Source organism: Buteo buteo, chromosome 13 (assembly GCF_964188355.1).
Source record: "Buteo buteo chromosome 13, bButBut1.hap1.1, whole genome shotgun sequence".
NCBI classification, from domain to species: domain Eukaryota; kingdom Metazoa; phylum Chordata; class Aves; order Accipitriformes; family Accipitridae; genus Buteo; species Buteo buteo.
Genome location: NC_134183.1, coordinates 14,077,413 through 14,102,684, shown reverse-complemented (window position 1 = coordinate 14,102,684; position 25,272 = coordinate 14,077,413). Strand labels below are relative to the sequence as shown.

At 45.8% G+C, this 25,272-nt stretch overlaps 1 protein-coding gene across 1 annotated transcript in view; it reads right to left on the bottom strand.

Moving 5' to 3' along the window:
- Positions 1-25,272, bottom strand: part of DNAH9 (dynein axonemal heavy chain 9) — a 209,010-nt gene that overhangs the window by 5,349 nt on the left and 178,389 nt on the right. The window contains exons 63-68 of the mRNA XM_075044848.1: positions 18,788-19,015; positions 14,821-15,012; positions 14,133-14,324; positions 13,193-13,363; positions 9,916-10,098; positions 1,386-1,775 (exon numbers count right to left, since the gene is read on the bottom strand). Coding sequence (XP_074900949.1) covers positions 1,386-1,775; positions 9,916-10,098; positions 13,193-13,363; positions 14,133-14,324; positions 14,821-15,012; positions 18,788-19,015 — 1,356 coding nt within the window. The remainder of the gene's footprint in view (positions 1-1,385; positions 1,776-9,915; positions 10,099-13,192; positions 13,364-14,132; positions 14,325-14,820; positions 15,013-18,787; positions 19,016-25,272) is intronic.

The window sequence follows — 25,272 nt, the reverse complement described above, 5'->3', positions numbered from 1 at the left end:
ATGGTATATAACAGGCATGGCCTTTCTCCTCAGCATCATACCACCAAGACCCACAACAGATAAAGGAGGATCTTCAAGGTTAAGGCTCTGAAGAGCTGCCTCTGAAATAAAAGCCTCTTCTTGTGAGAGGGTAAACTTGACACAGATAATTAAGTTCTGGGTGACCCACTTTGATCAGCCTTCACTCTCTCACAGATCACTGGCAGCAGGAGCATTGCACTGGCTGCCCAGAGTAAAAGCTGCATGAATCACTGTCATTTAATTCTCACACGCAGCACAAATTGGGAGTCATGGTACCATGGGCCAGGCAACTCGGAGGACCAAGCCCAGTGGGGATTTGTCAGCCTAATGGCTCTCACTCTGCAGACTGCGCTCCCAACAGCTGACAACTGTCAGAAGGAATGACAGGGACAATTGGGCTGCTCTGAGAGGTGCACTGAGAGAGGAGCACTGACAGCTATATGGGCAGGAAAAAGCAAGTGTGCAAGCTTCCCTTCAGCTGCCCAGTTGGTGGGTATGGTTCTCACCTTGGCTGCCCAGAGGCTCGCTGTGCTACAACTGAACAGCACTGGGCCACATCCAGAAGGGGACAGAAGAAGATCAAGGGTCACCCACACTGTCCTGTTTGTCCAGGATCAGGCTACCCCCCACCTCCCCATGCTAAGTCATCAGCCTGAGTCCGCATTGACCATACAGGCGAGACCTTCATGCAAGCTTTATTTGGCATCCTAAGGGGATGGCTAAAGGATGTGATTAATTTTTGGTCACAAACCCTATATATGCAGATGACATTCTGCAGCACCTGATGGTGGAAGGACAGTGGTCTGGATTTCGCACATCCCAACCATTCAGCTCTGGGAATGTGAAGATGTAGGAAGTCAGAGTCCTCTCCTTTCTCCCCACTGCTGCTAAACAGGCAACAGAGTAGTAACACTGCAGAAGTCTGCCACAGCACTTTTGGAGGCAGCAGTGAAATCACAACCATGCAAAGGTGCAGGGACAACACAGCCCTGAGAGCACCCCTTGTTTTCTGTCTGCAGTAACACCATGAGTACTGACCACAGTTTAGTCAATGTACACTGAGGTTTAGATTCACCTTGTAAAAAGTAGATATATCAGTCCAAGTTGGCCACCCCGAATTCCCTTCACAACCATGGAACAGAAAACTCCAAGGGATGCTTCATCTGACCACCTTGGATACGCACTCTAGGCTGCAGAGGAGAGGCCCATCTTTCACATCTTTCCCATTCCTGAAGAGGCAGCTCAAATGACTATTTTAGATGAGCACCTATCTGGGCTGAGAAGTTCCCCAGAGTAAAGTACCAATCAATAAGGGCATAACATCCATGGCTTCTCTTGCAACACAAGAGCCTTGGTGAGCTCACCTGTGCATCCCAGCGAGCACCCTCCATGAACAAACCGTGGACATACGCCCCTTCCCGAGGAGGACTGGCAAAATCTTCTCTGTTCTTTTTCATCACATCGCACTGCAGGGTCATCTTGTCCAAAGGCCACTCATTCTTTCGGGCTGTGGACTGCATGATGGCTGTCAGGAAAGACTGGGGATTGAAGAACCCAGCAAGCCACACTGTGGAGGGTAAGGAAAAGTCTCCTGTCCAGGCCTCCAGCTCCTTGATGCGAGTGAGGAGGTCAGCAAACCATGTGCCCAGGCTGGCAGTAGAAGGGTAAGCCTTCTTTATCCAGGACTCAGGCACCATATCCAAGAAGAGGGCATTCTGCAAGTTCTCCATGTCACTTGTCATGGTCAGTTCTCCCTGAGTGAGAAAGGGTATAATTAGCACTGACAACTGTTTAACCTGAACAAAGCCTGCTTGAAAGCAGAAGCTGAGCTAGGAAGTGTGGAAGAGCATGACACTCTACACAGTCACTAGTGTTCACATACTGTGAATTTCTTCATGAGTTTTGGGTTTTCATGAACACCTTCTTTTGCATATTCCTGCATCCTCATCTTCCCTACTGTAGAAATACTACTTGAAGGAAAAGTTGTGTAACAGAGTGACAGTGAGCATGAGTGTCCCTCAGTTGTCCCAGTGTTGTTTCTGTTTTCTTTCACTGACTGAAGATCTTTATAGGGCAGACTTTCAGAGGTGCAAAGCTGTTCTCACTCACACTGCCAGGGCAGGTTACTGGAGTCTCTGATGATCTACTCCCAAACTGGCCAAATGTTAGTTATGTCAAGTCCTATCCCCCTCCTCTCCTCCACTTCCCCTCGCTCCGTTCCTCCTTTATTACTTTGCAGTGCAAGTCTTTCATTTTGACTTCACATGTTGTCTGCAAATGTAATCACAGTTTCTTTCACAGCAGGGAAACACACAACAAATTAAGATATGGTTCAGCCAAGTGAGATATAGAGAGAGGTTTGACTTTTTCTTTTTTCAGCAATTAATTATTTTTAAAGCTTTTAGAAACCTGTATCAGTTTTGCCCAGGTAGGAGAAGAGCTGGAACATCACTGCATGGCCAAAAAAGGGTTCTGCACAGCAATAACAGCATCCCTCTTGAAATTCTGGTACTCTAAAGACGGTCCCCACTGTCTGCTAGTCTAAAATTAAGAAAATTCTTGCTGTACCCAGCTGAAATTACATTAAGTGAGAGATGCCTGGATGGTACCAATGCTGAAAGGGCAGCTAAGAGATGCCATTAAGAGATGGAGCAGTTTGTGCAGCACATTGCACAGAGGGGCACACAGACAGGGCTCACAAACTCTGCTGAGGGCAGCATACACTTGCTTAGCAATGGTGGTGACATGCCACTGGGCATTGTCCCCAGCACCATTTGGAGCAACTGTCCCTGGCACAGCAGAGGCCTCAGCTCAGACCAAACTCCTGATAGAGGCTGGAGCTCATCATGTCTGGGACTGCAGGCAGTGCCTGGACCCTCTCACGGAGCCTGGGGCCGGGAGACTGCCTCCTTGCCTGTAGGAGATGTGCGTTGGTGGAGGACCTGTGCCACCAAGTAACGGATCTGCAGGAGGAGGCCAGCAAACTGGTTAGCAACAGAGATGAGAAAGAGAACAACTGGATCTTCTCTGAGACCCTGCAGATACAAGAGGAGCCTCAACTCCCAACAGTATCGAAGGAAGGCAGGCAGAGTCTGTACCTATCTGCTTGGGAAGGGGAGACTCCCACGATGGTAAAGGCTGGAAGTTGTGACTTCCAGCCACAGGAACAAGGCTTCTGTTCCCCCTGCAGCTTTGCAGCTCCAGAACAGGTTCAGTGCCCAGCTAGGAGATGAGAGGTTGGGAACTCTGTTCATCAAAGCATCCATGCCAATGGAGCCCAAGTCATGCAACAGCACAGGAGAGATCAGTAAGTGACAGTAGTAGGTGACTCCCTGCTGCAGAGGACAGAGGCCCCCATCTACCTGTCTTGCTGTCTGGGGACATTTACTGCATGCCGGGAGCTTGGACCCAGGACACAGTGGAAAGACTGCTGAGGTTTGTCCAGCCCTCAGACTATTATCCCCTTACACTTTTCCACAGGATCACCAATGATACCCAAAGATGCAAGTGTTGCCATTCAGAGGGACCTGAACAGGCTGGAGAATTGAGCTGAGAGGAACCTCATGAAGTTCAACAGAGGGAAATGCCACGTCTTGCACCTGAGGAGGAATAATCCCATGCACCAGTACACACTGGGGACCAACTGCCTGGAAAGCAGTAGCAGGAAAGGACCTGGCAGTCCTGGTGGACAAGAAGCTGACCACAAGTCAGCAATGTGCTCCTGCAGCAAAGGCGGGCACCAGTGTCCTGGGCTGCATTAGGAGGAGCATTGCCAGCAGGTTAATGGCAGCACTCTGCTCAGCACTGGTGAGGCCACGTCTGGCATGCTGGGTCCAGTGCTGGGATTTTTCAGCCTCAAGAGGAGATGGCTCTGGGTGGTTCTTTTCAATATCTATAAATACCTGATGATAAGAAGTAAAGAAGATGGAGTCAGACACTTGTCAGTGGTGTCAAGTGGCAGGACAACAGGCAATGGGAACGACTTGAAATACAGGATATTATATTGAAATACAAGTACAAACTTTTTTACTGTGAGGGTCGTTGAACACTGGAACAGGTTACCCAGAGAGGCTGTGGAGTCTCAATCCTTGGAAGTTTACAAAACCCAACAGGGCATGGTCCTAGGCAACCTGCTCTACCTGACCCTGCTTTAAGCATGGGGTTGGACTAGATAATCTCCAGAACAACTGATCTGTGATTCTGTGACACTCAAGACAAGCAGTCTGCAAAGACAAAAACTTGCAAATGCAGGCTCAGCTTCTACCGGTACATAATGCCCTTCACAATTTAAATTTTTTCATGCCCCATGCTGAGCTAGAGGGGTACAACACACCATGGCAGTTTGGAGAATTATAGTTAATGTTGATCACTGGTTCCCATTATAAATACTTTTGTCCCCTTATCATTTTGCCAAAATTTATCTGACTTACAATTTCTCTTTGCCTCAGGCTGAGCGTTTTTGGAAAGATTAACTGAAATCAGTTGAGCCATTGCTGAGAACAAGGGTGAGGGAATTGGGTCAGTCTATTCACATTAAAAAATTCCAACTGTTCTTTCACAGGACTTCAATGCCTCCAGCCATGAGGTCAGCAGAGGTGCCCTTTACTGCGGCCACAAAAATCTATGAAGCTTTAGCAAAAGCTGAAATCCGCTTAAAGCAGCCCCAACACAGGTTTAGCAATGCTTGTCAGAGTGCAATAGTTAAAAATCTTTGCAGTTTATTCCTATGCTGACCATGCCCCGCAGAGCTCTGATCTGCATATCACACTGACAGGCTACAGTAGGACAAGATCACAGCTAGACACCCAACCAGACCATGGGAGAACAGCAGAAAGTGCCTTTGTTGATGGGCCATACTGCATCTGGCACTAACAAGCGGAAGCAGGCTCAGTGCTGAGCGATCCAGACTTAGGACAAACAAGTACGCTGGCACTCTTAGGTTAGCAAGCATTTTCTCAAAGGAAGCACACTGCAAAGAGACCAGAGACTCCTGAGCTTGGAATACAACTCGTCATCAGAACAGAAGTCCTCTGAGGTAACCACGCTGTTGCAAATGCAACACTTAGAGCTGCTGGATGACGGCTTAAACAAAGGGCTTGAATGCACATCTGCCCCATACACTGTGTCTTATCAAAGGGAGGAAGCATGTCAGCTGAATTGAAGCACTGGAAATGTCCACTCTAGCACTTCTGGCTTTTTAGCACTTGACTTACAACCCTTATCTTTTTTTTTTCCCCTTTCTTTTTTTTTTGGTCCTGTGAAAGTTTCTAAGCATCCACGATAAAATTAATTTTGTCTGGCAATAAGCAAGGGCAGTATTTCAAGGGGATGTGTCTCCCCAGCACCCACCAGTTCAAATCGGAGCTGAGAGCATTTTTGTACTGCCCCCATGCCTGGAAGCCTCTGCAGCCCTGGGATCTCTATTCAGAGCTGCTCGCCCCAGAGATCTGTGGTTTACTATGCAGCAACCCCCCCCCAGGAAATGTTCATCTCTCAACAGGATGGACTGGTACAAGGCACTATTAAACCTCTGCTCTAAAGATGACTTGTTAAAAGTAGTAAGCTTTTAAAGGCAGCAAGCATCTGAACCTGCTGGGTTTCCCCATGGAGAACAGATTTCTGGTGGATGGAGAAAATCATGTGTACAAAGGTTTTAAGATGGTCTTTGTTTTAACATTCTTGTAGCTAAAAGCAACAAATAAGATTAAATGAAAAGGTAGAAGCAGGACTATCTGCAGTTAGTCCTAAAGCATGAGGAACAACTGTAACCACCTTTCAAAATACACATCACCTTCTGTCAGTTCATGTGAGCAGGAACCAGGTAAGTCTCTGCCAGTAAATCATCTCATTATTTCTATTCAATGATTTGACATTTGTAAGGAATCTCAAAATGATGTGTTACCGAGTAAAAGGTCTTTAAAGTCGTGGGTAATTCCAAGTACAAGGGTCAAACTCAAATGAGACATGTCTCATTTTGGTATTTGCCATGAAGTGGCAAAGAAATACAAAGGCAGTGCATGCCCTGTGTATTTCCTCTTAGGCATCTGAGCTGTTTCACTTTAAGTATAACACACTTTAAGACAATTTACTGACCCACAGTTAAAGCTCACACAACAGAAAAGCATAGGGGGTCTAATCAGAGGGGCTGGTGATGAGCTTCACAGGGCTGTCAAAATGATTTGACCTCATCAGGGGGCAGTTTCCATGGCTTTGTTATTTAATAACTTCTGTTGGCACACAAACTCTGAAGTACCATTGTGGTTGCTTGTGCGTTCATATCCCACGGGTCACCATCTCCCATCTCAGGAGAACTAAGACACTGAGAGGACCTACTCAATAGGCTGGTCTCTAGCTAAAGCCATGGCAAAGTACTGTGCTGGTCACAGCAGGACACTGAGAACCACAGGGCCTTCTAATAGTGACAGTCAGAAGTATTTTGCACTCCTGGAAAGGTTTGAAAGTGGTAAAAATATTGCAAAATGTGTGCAAGCAGTCAAATTGATTTAAAGACATAACCCTCATGATCATATATCCTGTCTAGTTTTACTTTCAGGAAACAAATGAATTAGCAAATGTAATTCTCAGGAAGGCTTAAAGAAAAGCAATTTTTAAAGCCTGCGCACTCAAGCATACTTGTTGGAATCTCCTGTGAGGGTTCAAAGCATCTATAGCAGCTATCTCATATAGTTGTCCAAACACAATTATGCATAAATTTGCATTTCAGATGCTGAATACTAAAGTGCATCAGGAATGATTCAAGTTGCTTTTTTTTTTTCCAAAACGCTGGGAGTAATTTTCATTAAAGACACCCTTGAAGGAAATCTTAATCAGCCTGCAGACATTCCCTCAAGATGAGCAGACTATTGTCACAAATTGTTTTCTCAGTTAAGGTTATTTTCACTTGATACAGTGAAATACCCAGCTAGCCTTACAAAATTTGGTCTTACTTCATTCTTTTATAATATTTATTATCCTCATTTTGGAGGCTTATCCTTCACTGAAGTTGCAAAATAGAAAATCTGCTTGGAAAAATTACACTGGGTACAACATTAACATGCAAGTGTTTCAGCCCAGCCTCTGGTCTCACTGAAGTCATCCAGAACAAAGGGCTTTGAAATGCAACATGCCAGTTATTTTTGATGGCTACCAGTCTATTGCAATTTCTCTTCCTCTTAATGGGATGTCTCCTATTTTTGGACCAAACAATCACTTTCTGCTACAAAGACACAATGAATTATTCAAAAAATTCAAATTAGGCATGACATTTCTAAATAGCCTTCTTTTAAGCAGATAGTCAGTTAAAAACAATAAGACTTGCTTCCCCTGTGTTTTATTTATTCTCTTCTGAGATCTGTCATTCCTGTTATGTAAACTCTCCTCCTCTGAGTGCTGTCAGTAAAGATCCCCAATCCCAGAGATTAACAAGCATCAACAGCTCTCATAGGAGCTGCTCTCAGAAGGAACAATTAAAGAATGATTTCTCTCCCAAACTCAGTGTGAGACCTAGCTGTCAAGTCAGGACAGTGACACTGCCTACAGAAAGAGTCAACAGCACGGCCAAGCATCCCCTGGCCATTATATGGTACCCAAGGCATGGGAAGGGCCTGTTGGGGGATGCTGGGCAGCGGCACAGGTCACGCACGACGTCTAACTCAGCTCTGCAGGGACCCACATGTAACCCTTGCTTGCAGGCACAGAAGTATTGCCCACTGGTGGTATCTCAGACCCTTCAAATTTGCCTCTTCAGCATACACAAGATGAAGAAATGCTAACACAAATAGATACGGCTACTCATCTGCTCTTCAGTAGTCCTTAAGTCCTGGCCCTGTGGTGTCTCAGAATCACACCGCGTAGGTACTGAGGCTGTTGGGACCAACCTATGTAGTTATTAGAGGTGCCTTTTCTGCAGATACCATCTCATTTCCCTGCTGTGATTTGTGGCAGGGTTTTAGGGAGAAATTTTCACCCTCTATTATTGCCTGATTTCTGTGGTTTGTTTTGTCTGTGGTTTATTTAAGCCCATGCATCCACTCATTCCCCCTACCAATATTAAATAGCTTATTCTTCTCCACATTAAATCTAATTGCTACACAGTGTCCCAGTTACAATTATGTCTTGTTTGGTGCTCCAGCACTGAAACATTAAATCACTTCTGTTTACCTGTCTCAGGAAACAGAATTTTCAATTCTACTGCCTTATGCTAGAAAATAAAGGAAATTTGTGTATAATAATTGACTACATAAATATCAGCCTCTTTTAAAATTGATTGTATGTACTGGACCACCACAAAGTGTATATGATATGTCTCTCTCTTTAATCAAGACAATAGCATCAGCAGTGAATGCAATGCAGAAGTGTCTGAGCTAGCATGGACCCAAGCTGCTGGGTTCACAGTCTATAGCACAATGCAGCTGGGATTTAAAAGCAGCCTAGTCCTATCCCTGCAGAGCTGCAGCTACCTAAAATCCCAGAGCCAACCCTAGCACCTCTGCATGCATGCTGCAGATATGTCCTTTGAAGATTGCTCTTCAAAGCTGCCCTCAGAAGAGGGTTGGGATTGTCATTCAATCTCAGGACGGGTCCTCCTTGCTCACCTGTCAGCTCTTTCTAATAATGGGGTCATATAAAATAGTTGCAGTTCTTTCAAGTGTGATAGTTCCCATGCTATGTAAAGTATTTCTGTGAGCTGATGGAATATGGAACGACCAGCAAATGATGTCTTTAATTGCTGCCTCACACCACGAAATCATCCAGGGAGCAACTTTGTGTTCACGATGCAGGGAAGGCATCGGGCTAGTGTTGAAGGCACCAGCTTTGCGCTGCAAGCTCCAGGCAGCATTCCTTGGCTACACTTTGGCCTTTCCAATGGGTGTACAGAACTTGGCTGTGGTGAAGAGTCTTTTGGGATGATGTGGTGAAGAGTCTTTTGGGACAACATGGTGAAGGAGAAGTGTTCCTACAGTGCACCAGGGCTGGCTAGGCAGGTCCTCACTTGCAGTCTGATCTATGCTGGTTTATCCCCTAATGGGCAGTCAGCAGCCTTTTATATTTTGTCCCACCAACTGCCTGGGAGGGGATTCAGCAGATGACTGCCCCTACCAGGGGATGCAGCCTCAGAGCACAGCCGTCTGGCACATCCTGCTGAACCCAGAAATTTGCATCCTACCTGGTGTGTCCTGCCAGCCTCAGAGCTCCTCACTGTTTTCCATAAGCAAGGGCCAAAGCCACCACCCAGAAAGACACAGACATCACCTTCCTAGAGCAGAGCCTAGTTTCTTACCAGTGTGAAGAAGCAACTGTGGGTGGAGCGATCGTGGACAGTATCTCCATAGGGAAGGTCTGCTCCTGATCCTCTTCCATTAGCAAATGACTCATTCCCAGCAAGGGGAATTGTATCTCTTTCAAAACTCTGAGTTTTTAGGCTTTTTCTCTTATAGCCCTGAACATTTTGTGTCCTTACACATGACCAATCCTTCCTTTGATTTCAGCTCAGCTTGTGCCTTTAATGACGCTTTGTTACAAGTTCCCTGCCCCCGTACCTGGGCATTTTGTGAAAAGGTGTGATTTTTTGGCTTACCTTTAAATAGGCCACATCTCAATTTCTGAGTGACCTATTGCTGCTGTGCTACAATATCAAGTGGACAGAAGTGCCTGGCCTCTGTTCCCAAAAAGCAGTCATTGCTATGTGTATCTTTAACCTCTCCCAGTGCCTGCACTCGTGGCCTGCAGACAACTGCCATCTGAAATCCATCTGTGAAAGCTTCCCTGTGGAGTCCAGTTGGTTTTGCAGACAGCAGTGCTGAATACAGAGTGTGACCCCTTTTATTCCCTGAACGCCTTTTCCATTCATCAAGATTCTCCCACGCTGTGCTCGCCAGCACCCAGAGCTCCTACCTTCAGCCCCAGATCCAGTTCCTTGAGAGAGCGCTTTATTTCATTGGTGAGGGTGTTCATGCGCTCACATTCCTGGAAGGCAACAACAACGTACGGCGTCCTCTGCTCCACCTTTGCCATCAGTTCTGCAATGTTAAACTCATCCATCAATTTCTCTAACATCTCTTCCAGAAGAGCTTTCACCTGTGTGCCGAAGGGAAAAGAGAGAGGGATGTTAGTGAATGACCCACTGAGCTTCCTCAGCTGACAGCTGCCTGAATGCAGTATGAAAACTCCATCTGCCACTTAGTGTCTCTGAAACAATCAGTGTCAGCTGCACTGGGCATGGCACCTTTCAAAGAGCTTGTCCCATCCTATTAAAATTCAAATGCTTACAAAAGTTAATGTCAGATGGGAAGCTTTCAAAATGATGGTTTAAAAATGTCACTATGACATGTAGCAGTCTCCTTTCTTCTTGGGTCTCAAGCCTGTATTCTTACTTCTCCTAAGGTCAGATTCAATGCAGGAAGACGGGTGCGGCTATAGCCTCAGCTGAGCCTCAGGACAACTGGGCTTACGAAGTGGGTTTCTGTGGTGTATTGATAGAGAGAGGTGATTATACAAAATATAATTTCAAGTTGAATTTAGCATTCTGAACTAATAGAGCCATGGAAGAAAAGCACAATGAAACAAAATTATTTTCTGGTCACTGTCACAGCTTGATTTGGAAACAGTGCTTTGTATCTCTAAATACTAAACAGGGAAAACTCCAATGCAACAGGATGTCTAGTATCTAAAAAATAAATAAAACCAACAAAAACCTGTCTGGTTGACAGTGAGGCATGAAGCCCCTAATCTTCATGGGATCAGCTGTATCTCTCGGGTTTAGGTGGACCGTTAGGCAGCCTGGTATGGAAGTCTCTCACACAGTGCTTTTCTTCTGTTCTAGAATCTGAGTGTCGTGGTTTAACCCCAGCCAGCAACTAAACACCACGCAGCCGCTCACTCACTCCCCCCCCATCCAGTGGGATGGGGGAGAAAATCAGGAAAAGAAGTAAAACTCCTGGGTTGAGATAAGAACGGTTTAATAGAACAGAAAAGAAGAAACTAATAATGATAATGATAATGATAACACTAATAAAATGACAACAATAGTAATAAAAGGATTGAAATGTACAAATGATGTGCAGGGCAATTGCTCACCACCCGCCGACCGACACCCAGCCAGTCCCCGAGCGGCGATTCCCTGCCCCCCCCACTTCCCAGTTCCTAAACTAGATGGGACGTCCCATGGTATGGAATACACCGTTGGCCAGTTTGGGTCAGGTGCCCTGGCTGGGCATGAGAAGCTGAAAAATCCTTGACTATAGTCTAAACACTACTGAGCAACAACTGAAAACATCAGTGTTATCAACATTCTTCACATACTGAACTCAAAACATAGCACTGTACCAGCTACTAGGAAGACAGTTAACTCTATCCCAGCTGAAACCAGGACACTGAGCAAGACTTCTGCTTCTTGGGGATTTTTCAGGAATGCATAACGCACAGTTACAATTCCATGATCTGATGTGCAAAACCTGGCGTGTGGGTGCCAGTGACAGCTGCCAGCCAGTGGCAAAGGCAGCCCAGGGTAATTTTATTGCCATGCCCACCGATGTTCATATTTTGGACTCTGTGCTCCAATTTCCTCTCATTGCTGCTCCTCTAAACCCTTCACACTCACACCAGACATTACGAAGAGGTGATGATGTGTAGGCTGTTATTGCAACCAGCTAGGTGGCTAAAGCTAAAGCTCGGTTGGAAAAGCTCTTCAGCTGCACCTCAGGTGCAGTATAGAAATATCCTCTAATCTGAAATTCCCCTGCAAATCCCTTTGGCTGTGATTTTTTCACAACAATTACAGCTCATTTTCTGTAATGTGGCCTCAGAAACCTGTGGGAGTAACTGGAGTTGTCAGAGCCTCAGGAAAATGATGGGCTCGCAGTTTCCCTGCAAGCTCCCTAAAATCGCCTCAGCCAAACCAGGGGCTTGAAATCCTCAAATGGAGGAGCTAAGAGGTAACTCTTAACTCACTCTTAATCAAGGACCAAGTGAAAGGGATACAGTCAGTGCCAGTTATAGCTCAGATAACGAGAGAGATCACCTCCAGAAGAAATCAGCTGTGGGAGCATCCCCCTCAGCACAACACGGTGCAGTGGGGCCACACTCAGGTTGCTTTCAGGCAGCTTTTCTTCTCAGAGAGATCATAAAAGCCATGAGGATTTCTGTGCTCCTGTGACAGTCTTCTTGACTGTCACCAGGAGTTTGCAGGGTAGCCATGCCCTGTGATACCACTGCTGGATCACTCACTGATACTTTTGCTTCTCTGGCCAAGGAGTTTAATTGTATCTCAATAGCAAAAGGACTGGGAGAGGAGAAGAAGTAGTCACATTTGCTATCTTTGAGCATCTCCTCTGGCTTTGCTACCTCTGGATTACTCTCCTCACCTCAAATTCCAGTATGAACTGAAAATTGAACATTCTGAGCACTTCTAAGAGCCCCTTAGGTGCAGGTAGTAAGTTCCCCAGCTCCACGCCAAGCCAAAGGAAGCATGTGTGAAACCACAGACTTCATATAAGCTTTCTATCAGCCATTCATTAATTTGCAAAGCTTGAAACACAGAGCTGGGACCTTAAGACTGCAGAAATAAAAAACTGAGCAAGTGTTGGCTGGTTTCAGATCCTGTTAGGAATGCTTGGGCCAGATTTTAATGAGCTGTGAGTTTCAAGAGGAAGGGCTGAGATCAGCCCAGTACATAGGCATAGCAAAGGAGTTCAGGTGGAACTGAATTATAAGGAATTACAAGGCCCCTGAGAGCTCTGGAGCAGGGTGGGACCTGATGACAGCAGTAAGAGGTGGGATGAGCTCTGGGTGGCACATTGTACCTGGCAGAAGGTACGCTCAGGGAGCCCATTCATATGCCAGTCACAGGATGGTGCACAGGGACCGGGGGCTCAGAGACAGTGGAGGCCACAGAAGGTTTATTTGCAACATCTTCACAGGATGATAATGAAGGCACTGCAGTTCAGGGGGTAATTAAAAGCCACTGTCCTATTACTGACAATACTCCAATTACATCCCACCATGGTGATGTTCTGCATAATATGAGGCTAGCAGTTTTAGACACTCGGTTTGTATCCAGCAAAGGCAGAACACATTATAATAAGCAGTTGTAAGACAAACCTGAGGTAGACAGGACTACTTATGAATGAGACAGGTATCAAAATTCAGAAGCTTCTTCCTCTACCACTCTCACCGTTTCTTCCCTGGTCACCACTCCTCCTTCGCCCACGGTGGTGTCCCAGGGCTGCAACTCCAACACGATGCGAAAGAGCTTCTCTGAGGTCTGGGTAAGGAAGCCAATCTCAGCATTGGGATGGAGGCCATACAGATAAGGAGACTCTGGAGGCAAGGCATCATCTATGTACTGTACAGAGAAATTCAGGTTCAGGTTAGATAGTCTCTAGGGTACTTTGCCTGCAGAGTTCACGGTGCTGGAATTATTACCCATCCAAGTAAGCCCAGGCTAATATAACTCTGCTTGTGGCTGAAACACCAACAAACTGATGGGAGAAAGGAGTGTACAATTGTTTACAGAACTGCTTCTACTCCTGCTGTGAAAATTTAGTAATTGCTAAAGTTTGGCTTCGCTACATATCTCAGGCCTGGACCTTCTCTAGCAATTATCCACTGTGCATTTCAGCATCAATATCCTGAAATCTCTTGTGGGAATTTAGCTTCCAGTAGTTAAGTTTTATGAACAAAAACAGCCTAATATGCCTATCTCTGCTACTGCATTTGTGTACAAAGAACAGATGAGATCAGTAAGTAGATCAACAAGACCCTTCAGTGTTTCTCATTGAAACTGATGATAAACGGAGCTTGAAGGGGCCATTTTAGCAAACAGTATGTGGATGTAATTCTCCAGGAGCCCCGCTCTAGTCTCAAGAACCAATACAGTTGTTCTGTTCATGCATGAATAGAATGAGCCCGTGATGAAGTAGCAAATTACCATTAGACTTGGTTCATCCAAGGGAATCCTGAAACATCTACAGAAACAGAACATAATGGGAAATAATAGGAGGTGTGTTGAAACACCGCAATCCTATTCACTGCCTCCTAAGACAGATTATAAGGCAGTTTTGGAAGACATTACATTTATGTGTATAAATAATGCCAGAAAACAAAGAGCTTACCTGATGATAGCCATTATAGTCCATATTCCCTGGTAGGGGGAATCCTGGAGCAAGGAGGAGTTCTCCTTCCAGCATTTCTGGCTTAATAAATTCTTCCAAATAGGTTTTGCAAAGCCGCCTGTCCCAGTCATCTGTAATGTGACCTCCGTACATAATCTCACCAAAGAGGTAGCGTAAATCATCATATGGGACCTGAAGAATGAACCAGGAGGGCATGAAGGAGTTCAGACAGCCAGAGCTCCACCAGCTGTGTCGTTGAGCTGCAGGCTACAGTACTAAGCACTGATCTGCACAGTGAGTGCTTCCACTTCACTATTTCAGTTTTCTGAGTAAACAAACATTAGGTAGTAGTTAAATCCTGTCCAAGGAAAACTGGATCACAGCATAGATTTCATGCAGTTGCCCACTGAAAGGCAAATTTATTCTAAGCTCCATTAAACCAAAGACCACTACATATTTTCAATGAATAAAGACCACAGGCACTATTTGCTACGATTTGTAAGCTGCTACAGATGTGAGTGGCACTGAAGCTTCCCACCTCACCACAAAGGTATACAGAACTGTGAAGTTATAAACACAAAGTTACCAAGGAAATGGCATTTAAGGAGACTTCCCAGGAGTTTCAGCACAAGCCAGTCCATCATTGGTGGTTAAAAGCCAAGAAACAGCCCACCTTTGATTCACATACCTTTGAACTGGCATCCAGGTAATTATACAGCACGTTCACAGAGATAGTGAGGTCTCCAGTGTTAAAGGGGTAAGAACGGTTCCAGCCTTGGGGGCCAAACTTGCGCCTTTCTGCCACTACGGCATGAAAATAGCAGAGGGCAAAGAGGATGCTCTTGAACTCATTCTCCCGAGTGCACAACTCCAGGGTATCCTGCAATACAGGCAGAGAGGCAGGGCTGTGTAAGTCTGCACTGCCCTCAGTCTCAGCAACTCTCAGGGCCTCACAGATACATTGGACTTTGGACAGGGGTGAATTGATTTGCCCAATCAGTTAATTTCTGCATAATATACACATTTGCTAATTTTCTAAATTAGTGGCTTCGCATTGCAAATTTACTGGCAAATTCTGATGCATATTTTCCAAATTAATGTTTTCTTTTCCAACTCAAGGTGGCTTTGCACAGGAACACATACTGACAGCAGAGAAGGGAAAGACATGTGCACTCACCCAATGCCCCATCACCTGCATGTGCCCCACATCCCACACCACACAGATGGAGAGAGGCACCACACAGGGCAAGTGTGCCAGCAGTGGGAGTGGGACTGTGTCCCTAAGCAAGGCTCCTGCTGAGGAGGACTGTGCCTGGAAGAACTAAAGTGCATCCTGCCCCTTGAGTACCAAAGGTTTCCTTGGGGCAGCATTTCTTTGAGCTGCAGGGCTGAAGTGGCAAGGAGTTATCCCAGAAAGGCTGTGCTCCCGCTGCTGCGAGCCTCTGCACAAAGCCAGCCTAGCCATGTGCTACAGCAGCGTATTTGCAGACTGCACAATCTTGCTCAGCACTCCAAAGCAGGGATGTAAGAAACTGCTAAAAATCCAAGCAGGGGAGATCAAACACTTGCAAAAAAAATCTAATGCAGCCCTTTAAAGTCAGCACAGCAATGGGTGCTTCCTTTCCCAACTTCCAGGTGATGCTCAAAGTTTGAAAATCTACAAACAAATAGGCAGAATCGTGATATCGGAGGTGGAGGAGTGGGAGCCTGAGTCACTTAGTCAATAAGAATGAACAAAGGGAACCGGTCGCTAAAGAACTCTTAACGGTGCTGGGAGTGGTGTCTCAGCAGGCAGGCACCAAGGGGAAGCCTGGGCAGCCATGCCTGTTCCCAGCAGCATGAACATCAACGTTACGGGAGAGCAGAACAGCAGAAGGGATGAAGGGCTGGAGCTGTGTGCATGGCATGAGGCTGAAGCTCAGCTCTCACAGGGGAAACTGAACCCCCTTTCTGTGGCTGAAGCCAGGTGGAGGCTTGCACAGCTCTGGCCCTCGCTCTGCGTTGGCAAGAGCGGTGTGGCTGGGCAGCGGATCCCCTGCCCCATGGTAGGAACCTGATGGAATCTCCCACAGCCAACAGTACAGATCTGCCCAGACCTGGGAGATGAACATGTTGGGAAGGGCTTGCCTGAACCTTCACCCACGTCCCTGCAAACCCTCCCTGGGAATAGCATATCCAGGGTACAGTGGCTCTGACTTGCACAGCTGAGCAAGCAGCTGAGTAAGGAGGGAGTGGCTACACCAGCTCCTCCATCTTCCCTCCCCAGGGACAGCCCCTTTAAGTCTACTCTGCTATGTGACAAAGACTACAAAGTGACTTCCCTTCATTATCTTTATCTTAAAAAAATATAGTGTTATACCTCTAATCAGCTGGGGAGCATAACAGAGCTCAGGGTCTGTGCTGAAAAGGAGAAATCCATTACTCTAAAGTGTGCAAGATGTTGACTAACTGCCTAAGACGATCAAGAACATCCCAAACCCTGTTTTCCCCTTGATTAGACAGCACTCTAAGCTCCCTTCATTATCAGCAACGTGATGAAGAACTGGTTCAAATATGTGCTGAACACCTTTCTCATTTTAGAAAACATCCCTGGACTTCAAGGGGAGCTTGCCTGAATGAACACTGAGTAAGAATCCAGCTCAGTCTTATTCGGCCTCTCTATTTAGTTGTGCATTTTTCTTCAGCTACAAGGAACAATATTCCCCACATAAAATAATGGGCCTTCTTTGTAGCTTTCAGCTGAAAGCTAAATTTGAACACCCATTCTCTATAAAGCAGGGAAATGAGGTGTAAAGGGGCCCCACCCACTCGCTCCAGGATTTCTGATAAGAGATGTTTTATAATACTCCAGCAATTTAGAAAATGCTAATTACTATCTGATTGAAATGAACAGAGGCAGAATGAAAATGTTACTTGGGGTGAGGGTTCTCCCCTCCCTTGCTCTCCAGGACGTTTCATGGAGTTCAAGATGATGAATGACAGTAGATAAAAATGGAATAATCTTCCCTGACTACTCGCATTAATCCTTGCATGGTGCTTCCCCGCCTCACCTGCTCAGCAATGGTAGCTCCTGCACTTGAAATTCCCTCCATACCAACATCTAAGTGCAAAAATGGTTGTGAACTGCCCCCATTTCTCTGCCCCGCGGACCAGTGCCTGGGGTCCACAACAGGCTGTGGTTGCTCTTGCCTAGTCCCAAATGACATGAGGCTGCATGGAGAGATAAGAAAGCAGTCCTGCAATGTTAGCCCTATGTGTTCCTGGCACAGTCATCAGCAGAATGGAGAGGCCGTAGTAACTTCAGCACTAGTGATCCAAAAAGGCAGTCCGAGGGGTGAGAGTACCTTCAGGCCCTGCTGGTTGCTCTGTGTTTAACAGCCAGGGTCTTGCTGTGAGCGCTCAGCGTGCCAAGATAATGGCAATGTGTGAATGAAGGTAATGAGTGTTCAGGGCAGCAGAATGCAATGGTCTGTGTCTCTAGGAAAGGTATCATCATAAATGCGAGCGGTTAGCCCTTAGCCTTTTGTGTCATGCGGAAAACGGGGTCAGCAGAAGCACGGCTGCCTCCAGCAGTGAGACATGCCAGGCTCCAGCATGCCTTGACACACAGGCTGTTCCCTGGGGAGCCACTGGCACTTGATCCATGCCCCGATGCTGTTGGCAACCTCCTGCCCAGAGCTGCCAAGTGAGGCCACAAAGCAGGCTCATGTAATCACTGCATTACGACGACTCTAACATTGATCCACACCATCTGCAGCATCAAGAAAAGGATATTTCCCATCATTTCCACACACTTCACTTTTGTGTCCCCTGCACAAGAGACTCGGCTCCAGTTCCAGCAAAAAAGAGTGGGGACAGTGCCTGCTGTAACAGGAGTGTGTGTATGTGGTCACCATGCAATAAAGCGACAAGCAACCTGCCATTGGCTATTCTTCTTGTGGGCCAGCAATTCTCAAGATGGCCTACTTTTCACTCTTGTCTGGCAAAGCAAGTCCTCCCTGCAGGGAGATTTCAGCTCTAATTTGCAACATTTCTGATGTCTGCAAGGTTTTGAGCTGAATGGCCTTTGGGCACACAACACCAAGTCCCCCTACGCTGCTCTGAAGAGTGATGTGGGATGTGACCGTATCAGCAGTTCTGAACCTCTAACTCTGATCAAACAGAAGGGCAGAAAAGCAAGGTTTAACCTGCTTGCCACTCCATGTCTTTGGGTGTTAGATGTAAAATGTCACTTGCCAGCCCAAAAAGGAGTTAGACACAGAAATCAAGTTGAAACATGACAAAAGTCTCCCAAATGCTGCATTCAGAAGTTTGATCCTGTAACAAAATAGCCTTTCTAAGGATCATACATTGGTGAGAATATTATTAAACTGGGCAGAAGTCTGGTATCCTGTGACCTTCTGCAAGAAAGAGGCCTCTCAGGATTACCTGAGTCCTCTCTTGGGAAAATCAGTGCTTGGGAAAAGACCTGTGCCCAGCTCATGGAGAAGAGAGGAGGGGGTTGTTGGATCCAGAGATTACATGATGCAAAGGGACTCACACATCTCCTGCCTGGGAGCGGCAATGCCCACACACATCCCACTCTACATGGGGCTCCAGCAGCTCCAAGCTGACCTGATGGCCAGTTGCTGGTGCGAGCCCCGCTGCGGTCCTACCTGGTTGAAGTTATCGAGGGCTTTGTGGAGGTTTGCATGCATCCCGGTCGGGGCCTCGTTAGTGATTTTGATGGAGTTCTCCAGGATGCCCTGGGGAATGATGTGGCTGTCAGGGGAGGGTGCCGGCTCTGCACTAATGAAGACACGGAAATCCTGGTGGCTGCCCTCGCTGTGCTGCTCCAGCTTCTTCTCCAGAGAACTCAGCCACTTGGCCACCAGGTGGATGTTCTGGCAGGGACAAACAGAACAAGACTTTGTCAGTCCCCTTGCCATTTACACCCACGCTGAGCAGGCAACAAGTCCATCACAGCAATGAATGGCACCTGCCAAGGCTCTAGAATTTGGTACTTGTCCCAGCAGTGCCTGTGTGCAATTCACAGCCCCAAATACCCAGTTACATCAAGTACACTTTTAAATTCAAAATAATCAATATAAATCACCAGCAATGAAGCAAGCTGCTATTGGGTTGTTTGGGTTCTCAGTGATGATACTCTCCTTCTTGTTACAGTAATATATGGCTGACGAAGTAGAGTTATTTCCCCAGATCTACCAAGCTCAAATGAAAATGTTCATTTTTAACAGAATAACAGTGAGGACCCTCAATATCAGCTACTGGGAAAAAAAGTCAAGCAGGTGGTTTTACAAAGACATTTAACATAAAGTATTTATTTATTCATGCAACTAATTAGACATATCTCTCAGAAAATTAAGCAGTATTATGCAGACATGGTGAAATGGATGAAGAGAAGCCTCAGTTTTGCAGCTAGAGTCCTATACAGTGTTGCAGTTTCCAGGCAAGAAAACAGCTTTTTTTCTAATATTCCGAATGGGGCAGGTCACACACAGCATGGATTCATAGGCTAAAACTACCCTCATTTTAAAGTTAGGTGTGTAATCCAAGCTGACTGTGTTAACAGGCACTCTGGAACGTGATTTATCCTGTCCAAAGACAGGACAAGGAACTCACTAAACTTAAATTAAAAACAGCCACCAAAAAGATAAACTGCTTGGAGGTGGCAAGGAAATTACATAAAGGAACCATATTAGAGGCTTAGAATAAATATATATCACCTATAAAAAGGACCAGAAAGGAGCTCTCATGGTTAAATAGCAGAGTAACGAAGACTGTTAGGAGTAAAATGACATTCTTCAGAAAGTGGAAATTGTGTCCAAAAGAGAAAAACAGAAAACAGCACAAAATCCAGTCATGGTAGGGCCAAAAAATGTTTTAAGAAGCAATATTCTGAAAAACATAAAAACTAATAATAAAGCCTTTTCCAGAAACCAGAAACCTACCAGAGAGCCTATAAAACTAAAACATGATCAAGGTGTACAGGGAGTGCCCAAGAGAGGCAAGGCCACCGCAAAACAGCTCGTATTTGCAGGAATATTCACTGCAGAGCTTGGGGAGGGTCTCACTGTTACAGCCTGTGTTACATGGTGGTATCACTCAAATGCTGAGGCTGAAGACACCTCTGGAGATCATCCATCCAATCCTCCTGCTCAAAGCAGGGTCGGCTAGAGCAGGTTGCTAACTGCATTCAGTTGGGTTTTTGGCTATCTCCAAGGCTGAAGCCTCCACAACCTGTCTGGGTAACTTGTGCCAGTGTTCAACCATCCTCACAGTAAAAAATAAAATTAAAATAAAAATAAAATAATAATGTTTAAGGGAAATCTGTATTTGAATTTGTGCCCATTGCCTCTTGCTCTTTCATTGGGCACCACTATGAAGAGCCTGGCTCCATCCTCTGTACTCCACCTACCGTGAGGTATTTAAACATCCCTCTAAGCCATTGCTTTTTGAGGTTAAATAATCCCAGGTCTCTCAGCCTTTCCTCATATGACAGATGCTCCAATCCCTCAATCATTGGAAAGACTCTTAAAGTGAAGCAGCAGATGAGTTTTTTGGAAAAACTGATAAACTAATAATAACAATTTACTAGGACCAGATGGTATCCACACTAAAGAAACTCAGATATGGAAGTGCTGCATTACTCCTTGGTATGCACTAGGCAAATTGGCAGGTGCTCTAATAAACCATGAATTAACGCACAAACAGTATGAGTCAGAGAAAACCAGGAATCTAAAATTTCCAACCTATTTTAGATAGCTAATAGGGGGATATCCAAATCTGAGCTTGTCACCATAAACTCCTTTTGCAGTTTCTAGAAAGATGAGCTCCAGCAGGCAACTCACCACACCGGCTTCAGGCATTGCCCTGGATAGTGGAGTTGCCTTCACGGGCCAGTATATCTCCATGCTTGGATTTTCATCAGTATCAGCTATTTATCTTTCAGTTGCCAGTATTACTGCAGGTAAGAGGGAAGTATCATAGGCTACCAACCGGTTAAGACACAGGAAACTGGGTGGGAATCTACCGATGGAGTTTGAGCTGCTCACCATAATAAAAAACTACTTGAAAGAGCAAATGATTAGTGAGCTGACAAAATTAGTCATAAGACAAAGTAATTTCAAGTACTGAAAATAAAACCTGGTGGTAAAGAACTGCAAAAGTGTGCCATCATTCTAAGTGACTGGCAATGATATGGCAGAAGAAATTCAGTGTTGATAGATGCAAAGTAATGCACACAGAAAAACAACCCTAGCTATAGATATAAACAATAATGGGTTCAGAACTAGCCATTACCACTCAGGGAAGAGATCCCAGACTCCTTACAGTTATTTCCTGCAAATAACAGTTCAATGCTTAATAATGTGAAAGCAATCAAATGTCAGCAAAAGAACAGAGAATAAAACTGCGAACATTATTATGCCACTCCGTAAACCAATGGTGGGCCTTCATCTTGAAAACAATACCCAATTCTCACTTCTCTATCCCCAAAAGCATATAGCTTCCACACAAGGAGACACTAAACTGATATGGACTCGCCAGTTTGGGGAGAGAGGAGATCAGGGTGGAGGGGGTGAGTGAAGAACAAGAATGGAGGGATGAATAGAGCAGACTGCAAGTTTAAAAAGAGTGAGTGGAAGTACGTTTTCATACAACACATAACTAAACTGTGAATTTATTGTCTCAGGTTTCTGTGGAAGTTGAGAGAATTGCAGAATGAAGCTGAGCTTAGATCCATGGAAACATCACTGCACACTGGCAATATTTATACACCCTTTCCCTCAGATTCTGAATGTGCCTTCTCACAGGCAGGGAGCTGGGCTGGCAACACTTTGGTCTGCCCCAGTATGGTGCTTTTATAGACTGTTGCCACATAGGAACATCAAGGCAGCTGCCTCATGAGAACACAGAAACTCTCTTCTGGCTTTTCTGTTGGAGGTTTCAGGTGCCTCTCATGAGCTACTTATGGAGATATCCCAGCCAGGACTGGAGAAGAGGATGAACAGCTGTGGAAAAGGAAAAGATTAAGTCCTTTAGCCAGGTTGGGACAGAGTGGTGGCTGCTGTCACAGATTATTTGCAGTACTTGCAAATGCTGGGGGGATGGGTCAGCACTCAGACCAAGAATCACAAAGGACCAGATGGTAATGCATCTCTCCAGAAGAGCTGGGGTGCCTCAGGAGAGAAGAGACTAAGAGCTCAGTCACATCCAGAAACAGCCCCCTTTGCACATCAGTGACTGTCCTTGCACACTGCCATGTCCTTGCCAAGTCCTGGGTGCAAAAATCAGTGTCACCTCTCACTTTTGTAGAGGAATCCTGCTAAGGATTGGTATGCTTACATTTGGTATCTTCACTATACTTTTTTCCCCCTATTTATATATGTAGTTATCATGGTGAAGGCTGACTTCCAGATTCCTAATAGAGATGGCGATGTATGTAGATCTGAGTCTTGGCTCTGCAAGGAATGCCACCCAGCCTCTACAAGCAGCTGGGCTAGCAGGAACGCTTACCTCCTTCATAGAATCATGGAGTCATAGAATCATTTAAGTTGGAAAAGACCTTTAAGATCATTGAGTCCAACCATCAACCATGCCCACTAAACCATGTCCCTGAAGTGCCTTCTCTAAGTGCTTTTTTAATACCTCCAGGGATGGTGACAACCAATTCCCTGGGCAGCCTGTTCCAGTGCCTGACAACCCTTTCAGTGAAGAAATTTTTCTAATATCAAATCTAAACCTCCCCTGCCACAACTTGAGGCCATTTCCTCTCGTCCTATCTCCAGCCACCTGACAGAAGAGACCACTACAACCTCCTTTCAGGTAGTTGTAGAGAGTGATAAGGTCTCCCCTCAGCCTCCTTTTCTCCAGACTAAACAACCCCAGCTCCCTCAGCTGCTCCTCATAAGACTTGTGCTCCAGGCCCCTCACCAACTTGGTTCCCTTCTCTGGACACGCTCCAGCCCCTCCATGTCTTTCCTGCAGTGAGGGGCCCAAAACTGAACACAGGACTCGAGATGCAGCCTCACCAGTGCCCAGTACAGGGGGATGATCACGTCCCTGCTCCTGCTGGTCACACTATTTCTGATACAGGCCAGGATGCCATTGGCCTTCTTGGCCACCTGGGCACACTGCTGGCTCATATTCAGCCAGCTGTCCACCAGCACCCCCAGGTCTTTTTCTGCAGGGCAGCTTTCCAGCCACTCTTCCCCAAGCCTGTACTGCTGCAACTTGGGGTTGCTGTGACCAAAGTGCAGGACCCAGCACTCGGCCTTGTTGAACCTCGTACAATTGGCCTCAGCCCATCAATCCAGCTGGTCCAGATCCCTCTGTAGAGCCTTCCTACCCTCAGGCAGATCAACCCTCCCTCCCAAATTGGTGTCATCTGCTCACTTACTGAGGGTGCACTTGATCCCCTCATCCAGATCATTGATAAAGATATTAAACAGAACTGGCCCCAATACTGAGCCCTGGGGAACACCACTTGTGACCCACCGCCAACTGAATTTAAATCCATTCACCACAACCCTCTGGGCTCGTCCAGCCAGCCAGTTTTTTACCCAGCGGAGAGAGTAACTCCCCTCTCAAGTGTCACAAACCAAGAGCTCTAGTCTGTTCTTGGTTGCACAAGCACAATTTCAGAACAAGTTCCCTTCACAATGGCTTTATGCCTGTGGATCTGTACCAGTTTTCAAGGGTACTGGATATGGGTATGTCTGAGCAGAGATGTCTGCGGCTGAACTAGTCATCCCAGTGGAGAGTCATGGGGCAGGTAGGTTATCTTATCCTAAAACGGATGAGTGCAGTACATCTGATGGATCACTCTGGTGAGAGTGCCCAGCTCTCTCCCTGGCCTGGAAAAGGGCGCTGTGGTGACTGGGTCAGATGGAGCTGTTTCTATCACAGGCACCTGAAGTTAAAAGGGATGCGTGGTGCTTTCAGAAGCCTTCTAGTAATATGGGAGATACCTTAGTCTCACTGGCTTCAGGAGTATCAGAAAATAACCCAGCAAGTGCGCAACTGCATTTTCAAGACTGCAACATCTTTTAAAAATATGCACTTAACTATTTCCATTTTCTTACCCTCTGTAGGGCTGGGTACAAAGTGTACCAAGAACTAGGAAAAGCTCCTGTGCTTCTGTCTCCTTGCCCAAGACCTCTGTGTTTTAGATGTAAATACCACATTCTCTGCTGCTTGCTAGCTTCAATATTGCCCTCTTCTCCACAAGATTTTATGGGGCTGTCTTGATGCCCTAAGTCAAATAAATTGCTAGATGACTCCTGCCAGAGGTCAAGCCTCCATCTCTGAGATGGCAGCTGCTTCAGAAACATGAGTCAACAGAATTACTGTTTGGGGAAGCCATGGACATCTTGCACCCTCCAGTCCTGTTGCCCCAAATCTGATTCACATGGCTGGGAACAACATTTTTATTTAGAACTGCATAAATTCAGCCTCCTTCCCTGAAAGGATTTCGGGCTGTGCTCATGTTACATGGATGAAATGGAGTTTGGGGGGTGCGGGGAGACAAGGAGGAGATGCCTGAACAAAGGAAACATGTTGTGGGGAAGCGTTGTTTTGTCATAAACAATGACCGTGTGAAGAGCAGTAGACAAAATGCAATTATATCTGACTGCTGATGCACCAGTGCTTGCCTGATGCATTTAGGATTTCAAGAGATGAGGTAATCCCCAGGGTCCAGGCAACCAACTCATTCTAAAAACACAAGTCCAATAATAAAGTGGGAGTGGACTGAAACCTGTAACTAAAGTGTTTCAAACAGCCACAGAGATTTAGTAATACAGAGAAAGAGCTCAACAAAATAGCAAAAGAAAAACTGCATTAAGTATCTGTTTAACAATAGACTACACACCTGACCTTAAGTATTTTCACCTTTAATTGGTAGTTTCTTCCTACATCTGCTTTTGTGGTGTTAGATGGCTGAAAAATAATTGCTTTCTTCGTGTCAACATGACACCAATGATCATTATTTGTCAGTATCACTGCTTTCTAACAGCCGACTTAGGGAGTATTTCTAATCTAATGATAACTGAGTGCATTTATATACTATCTTTTTGTGATAGAAGGGATAAAAAAGAGGAATATATGCAGCAAAACATGGGTTGGTACTAATAATTCA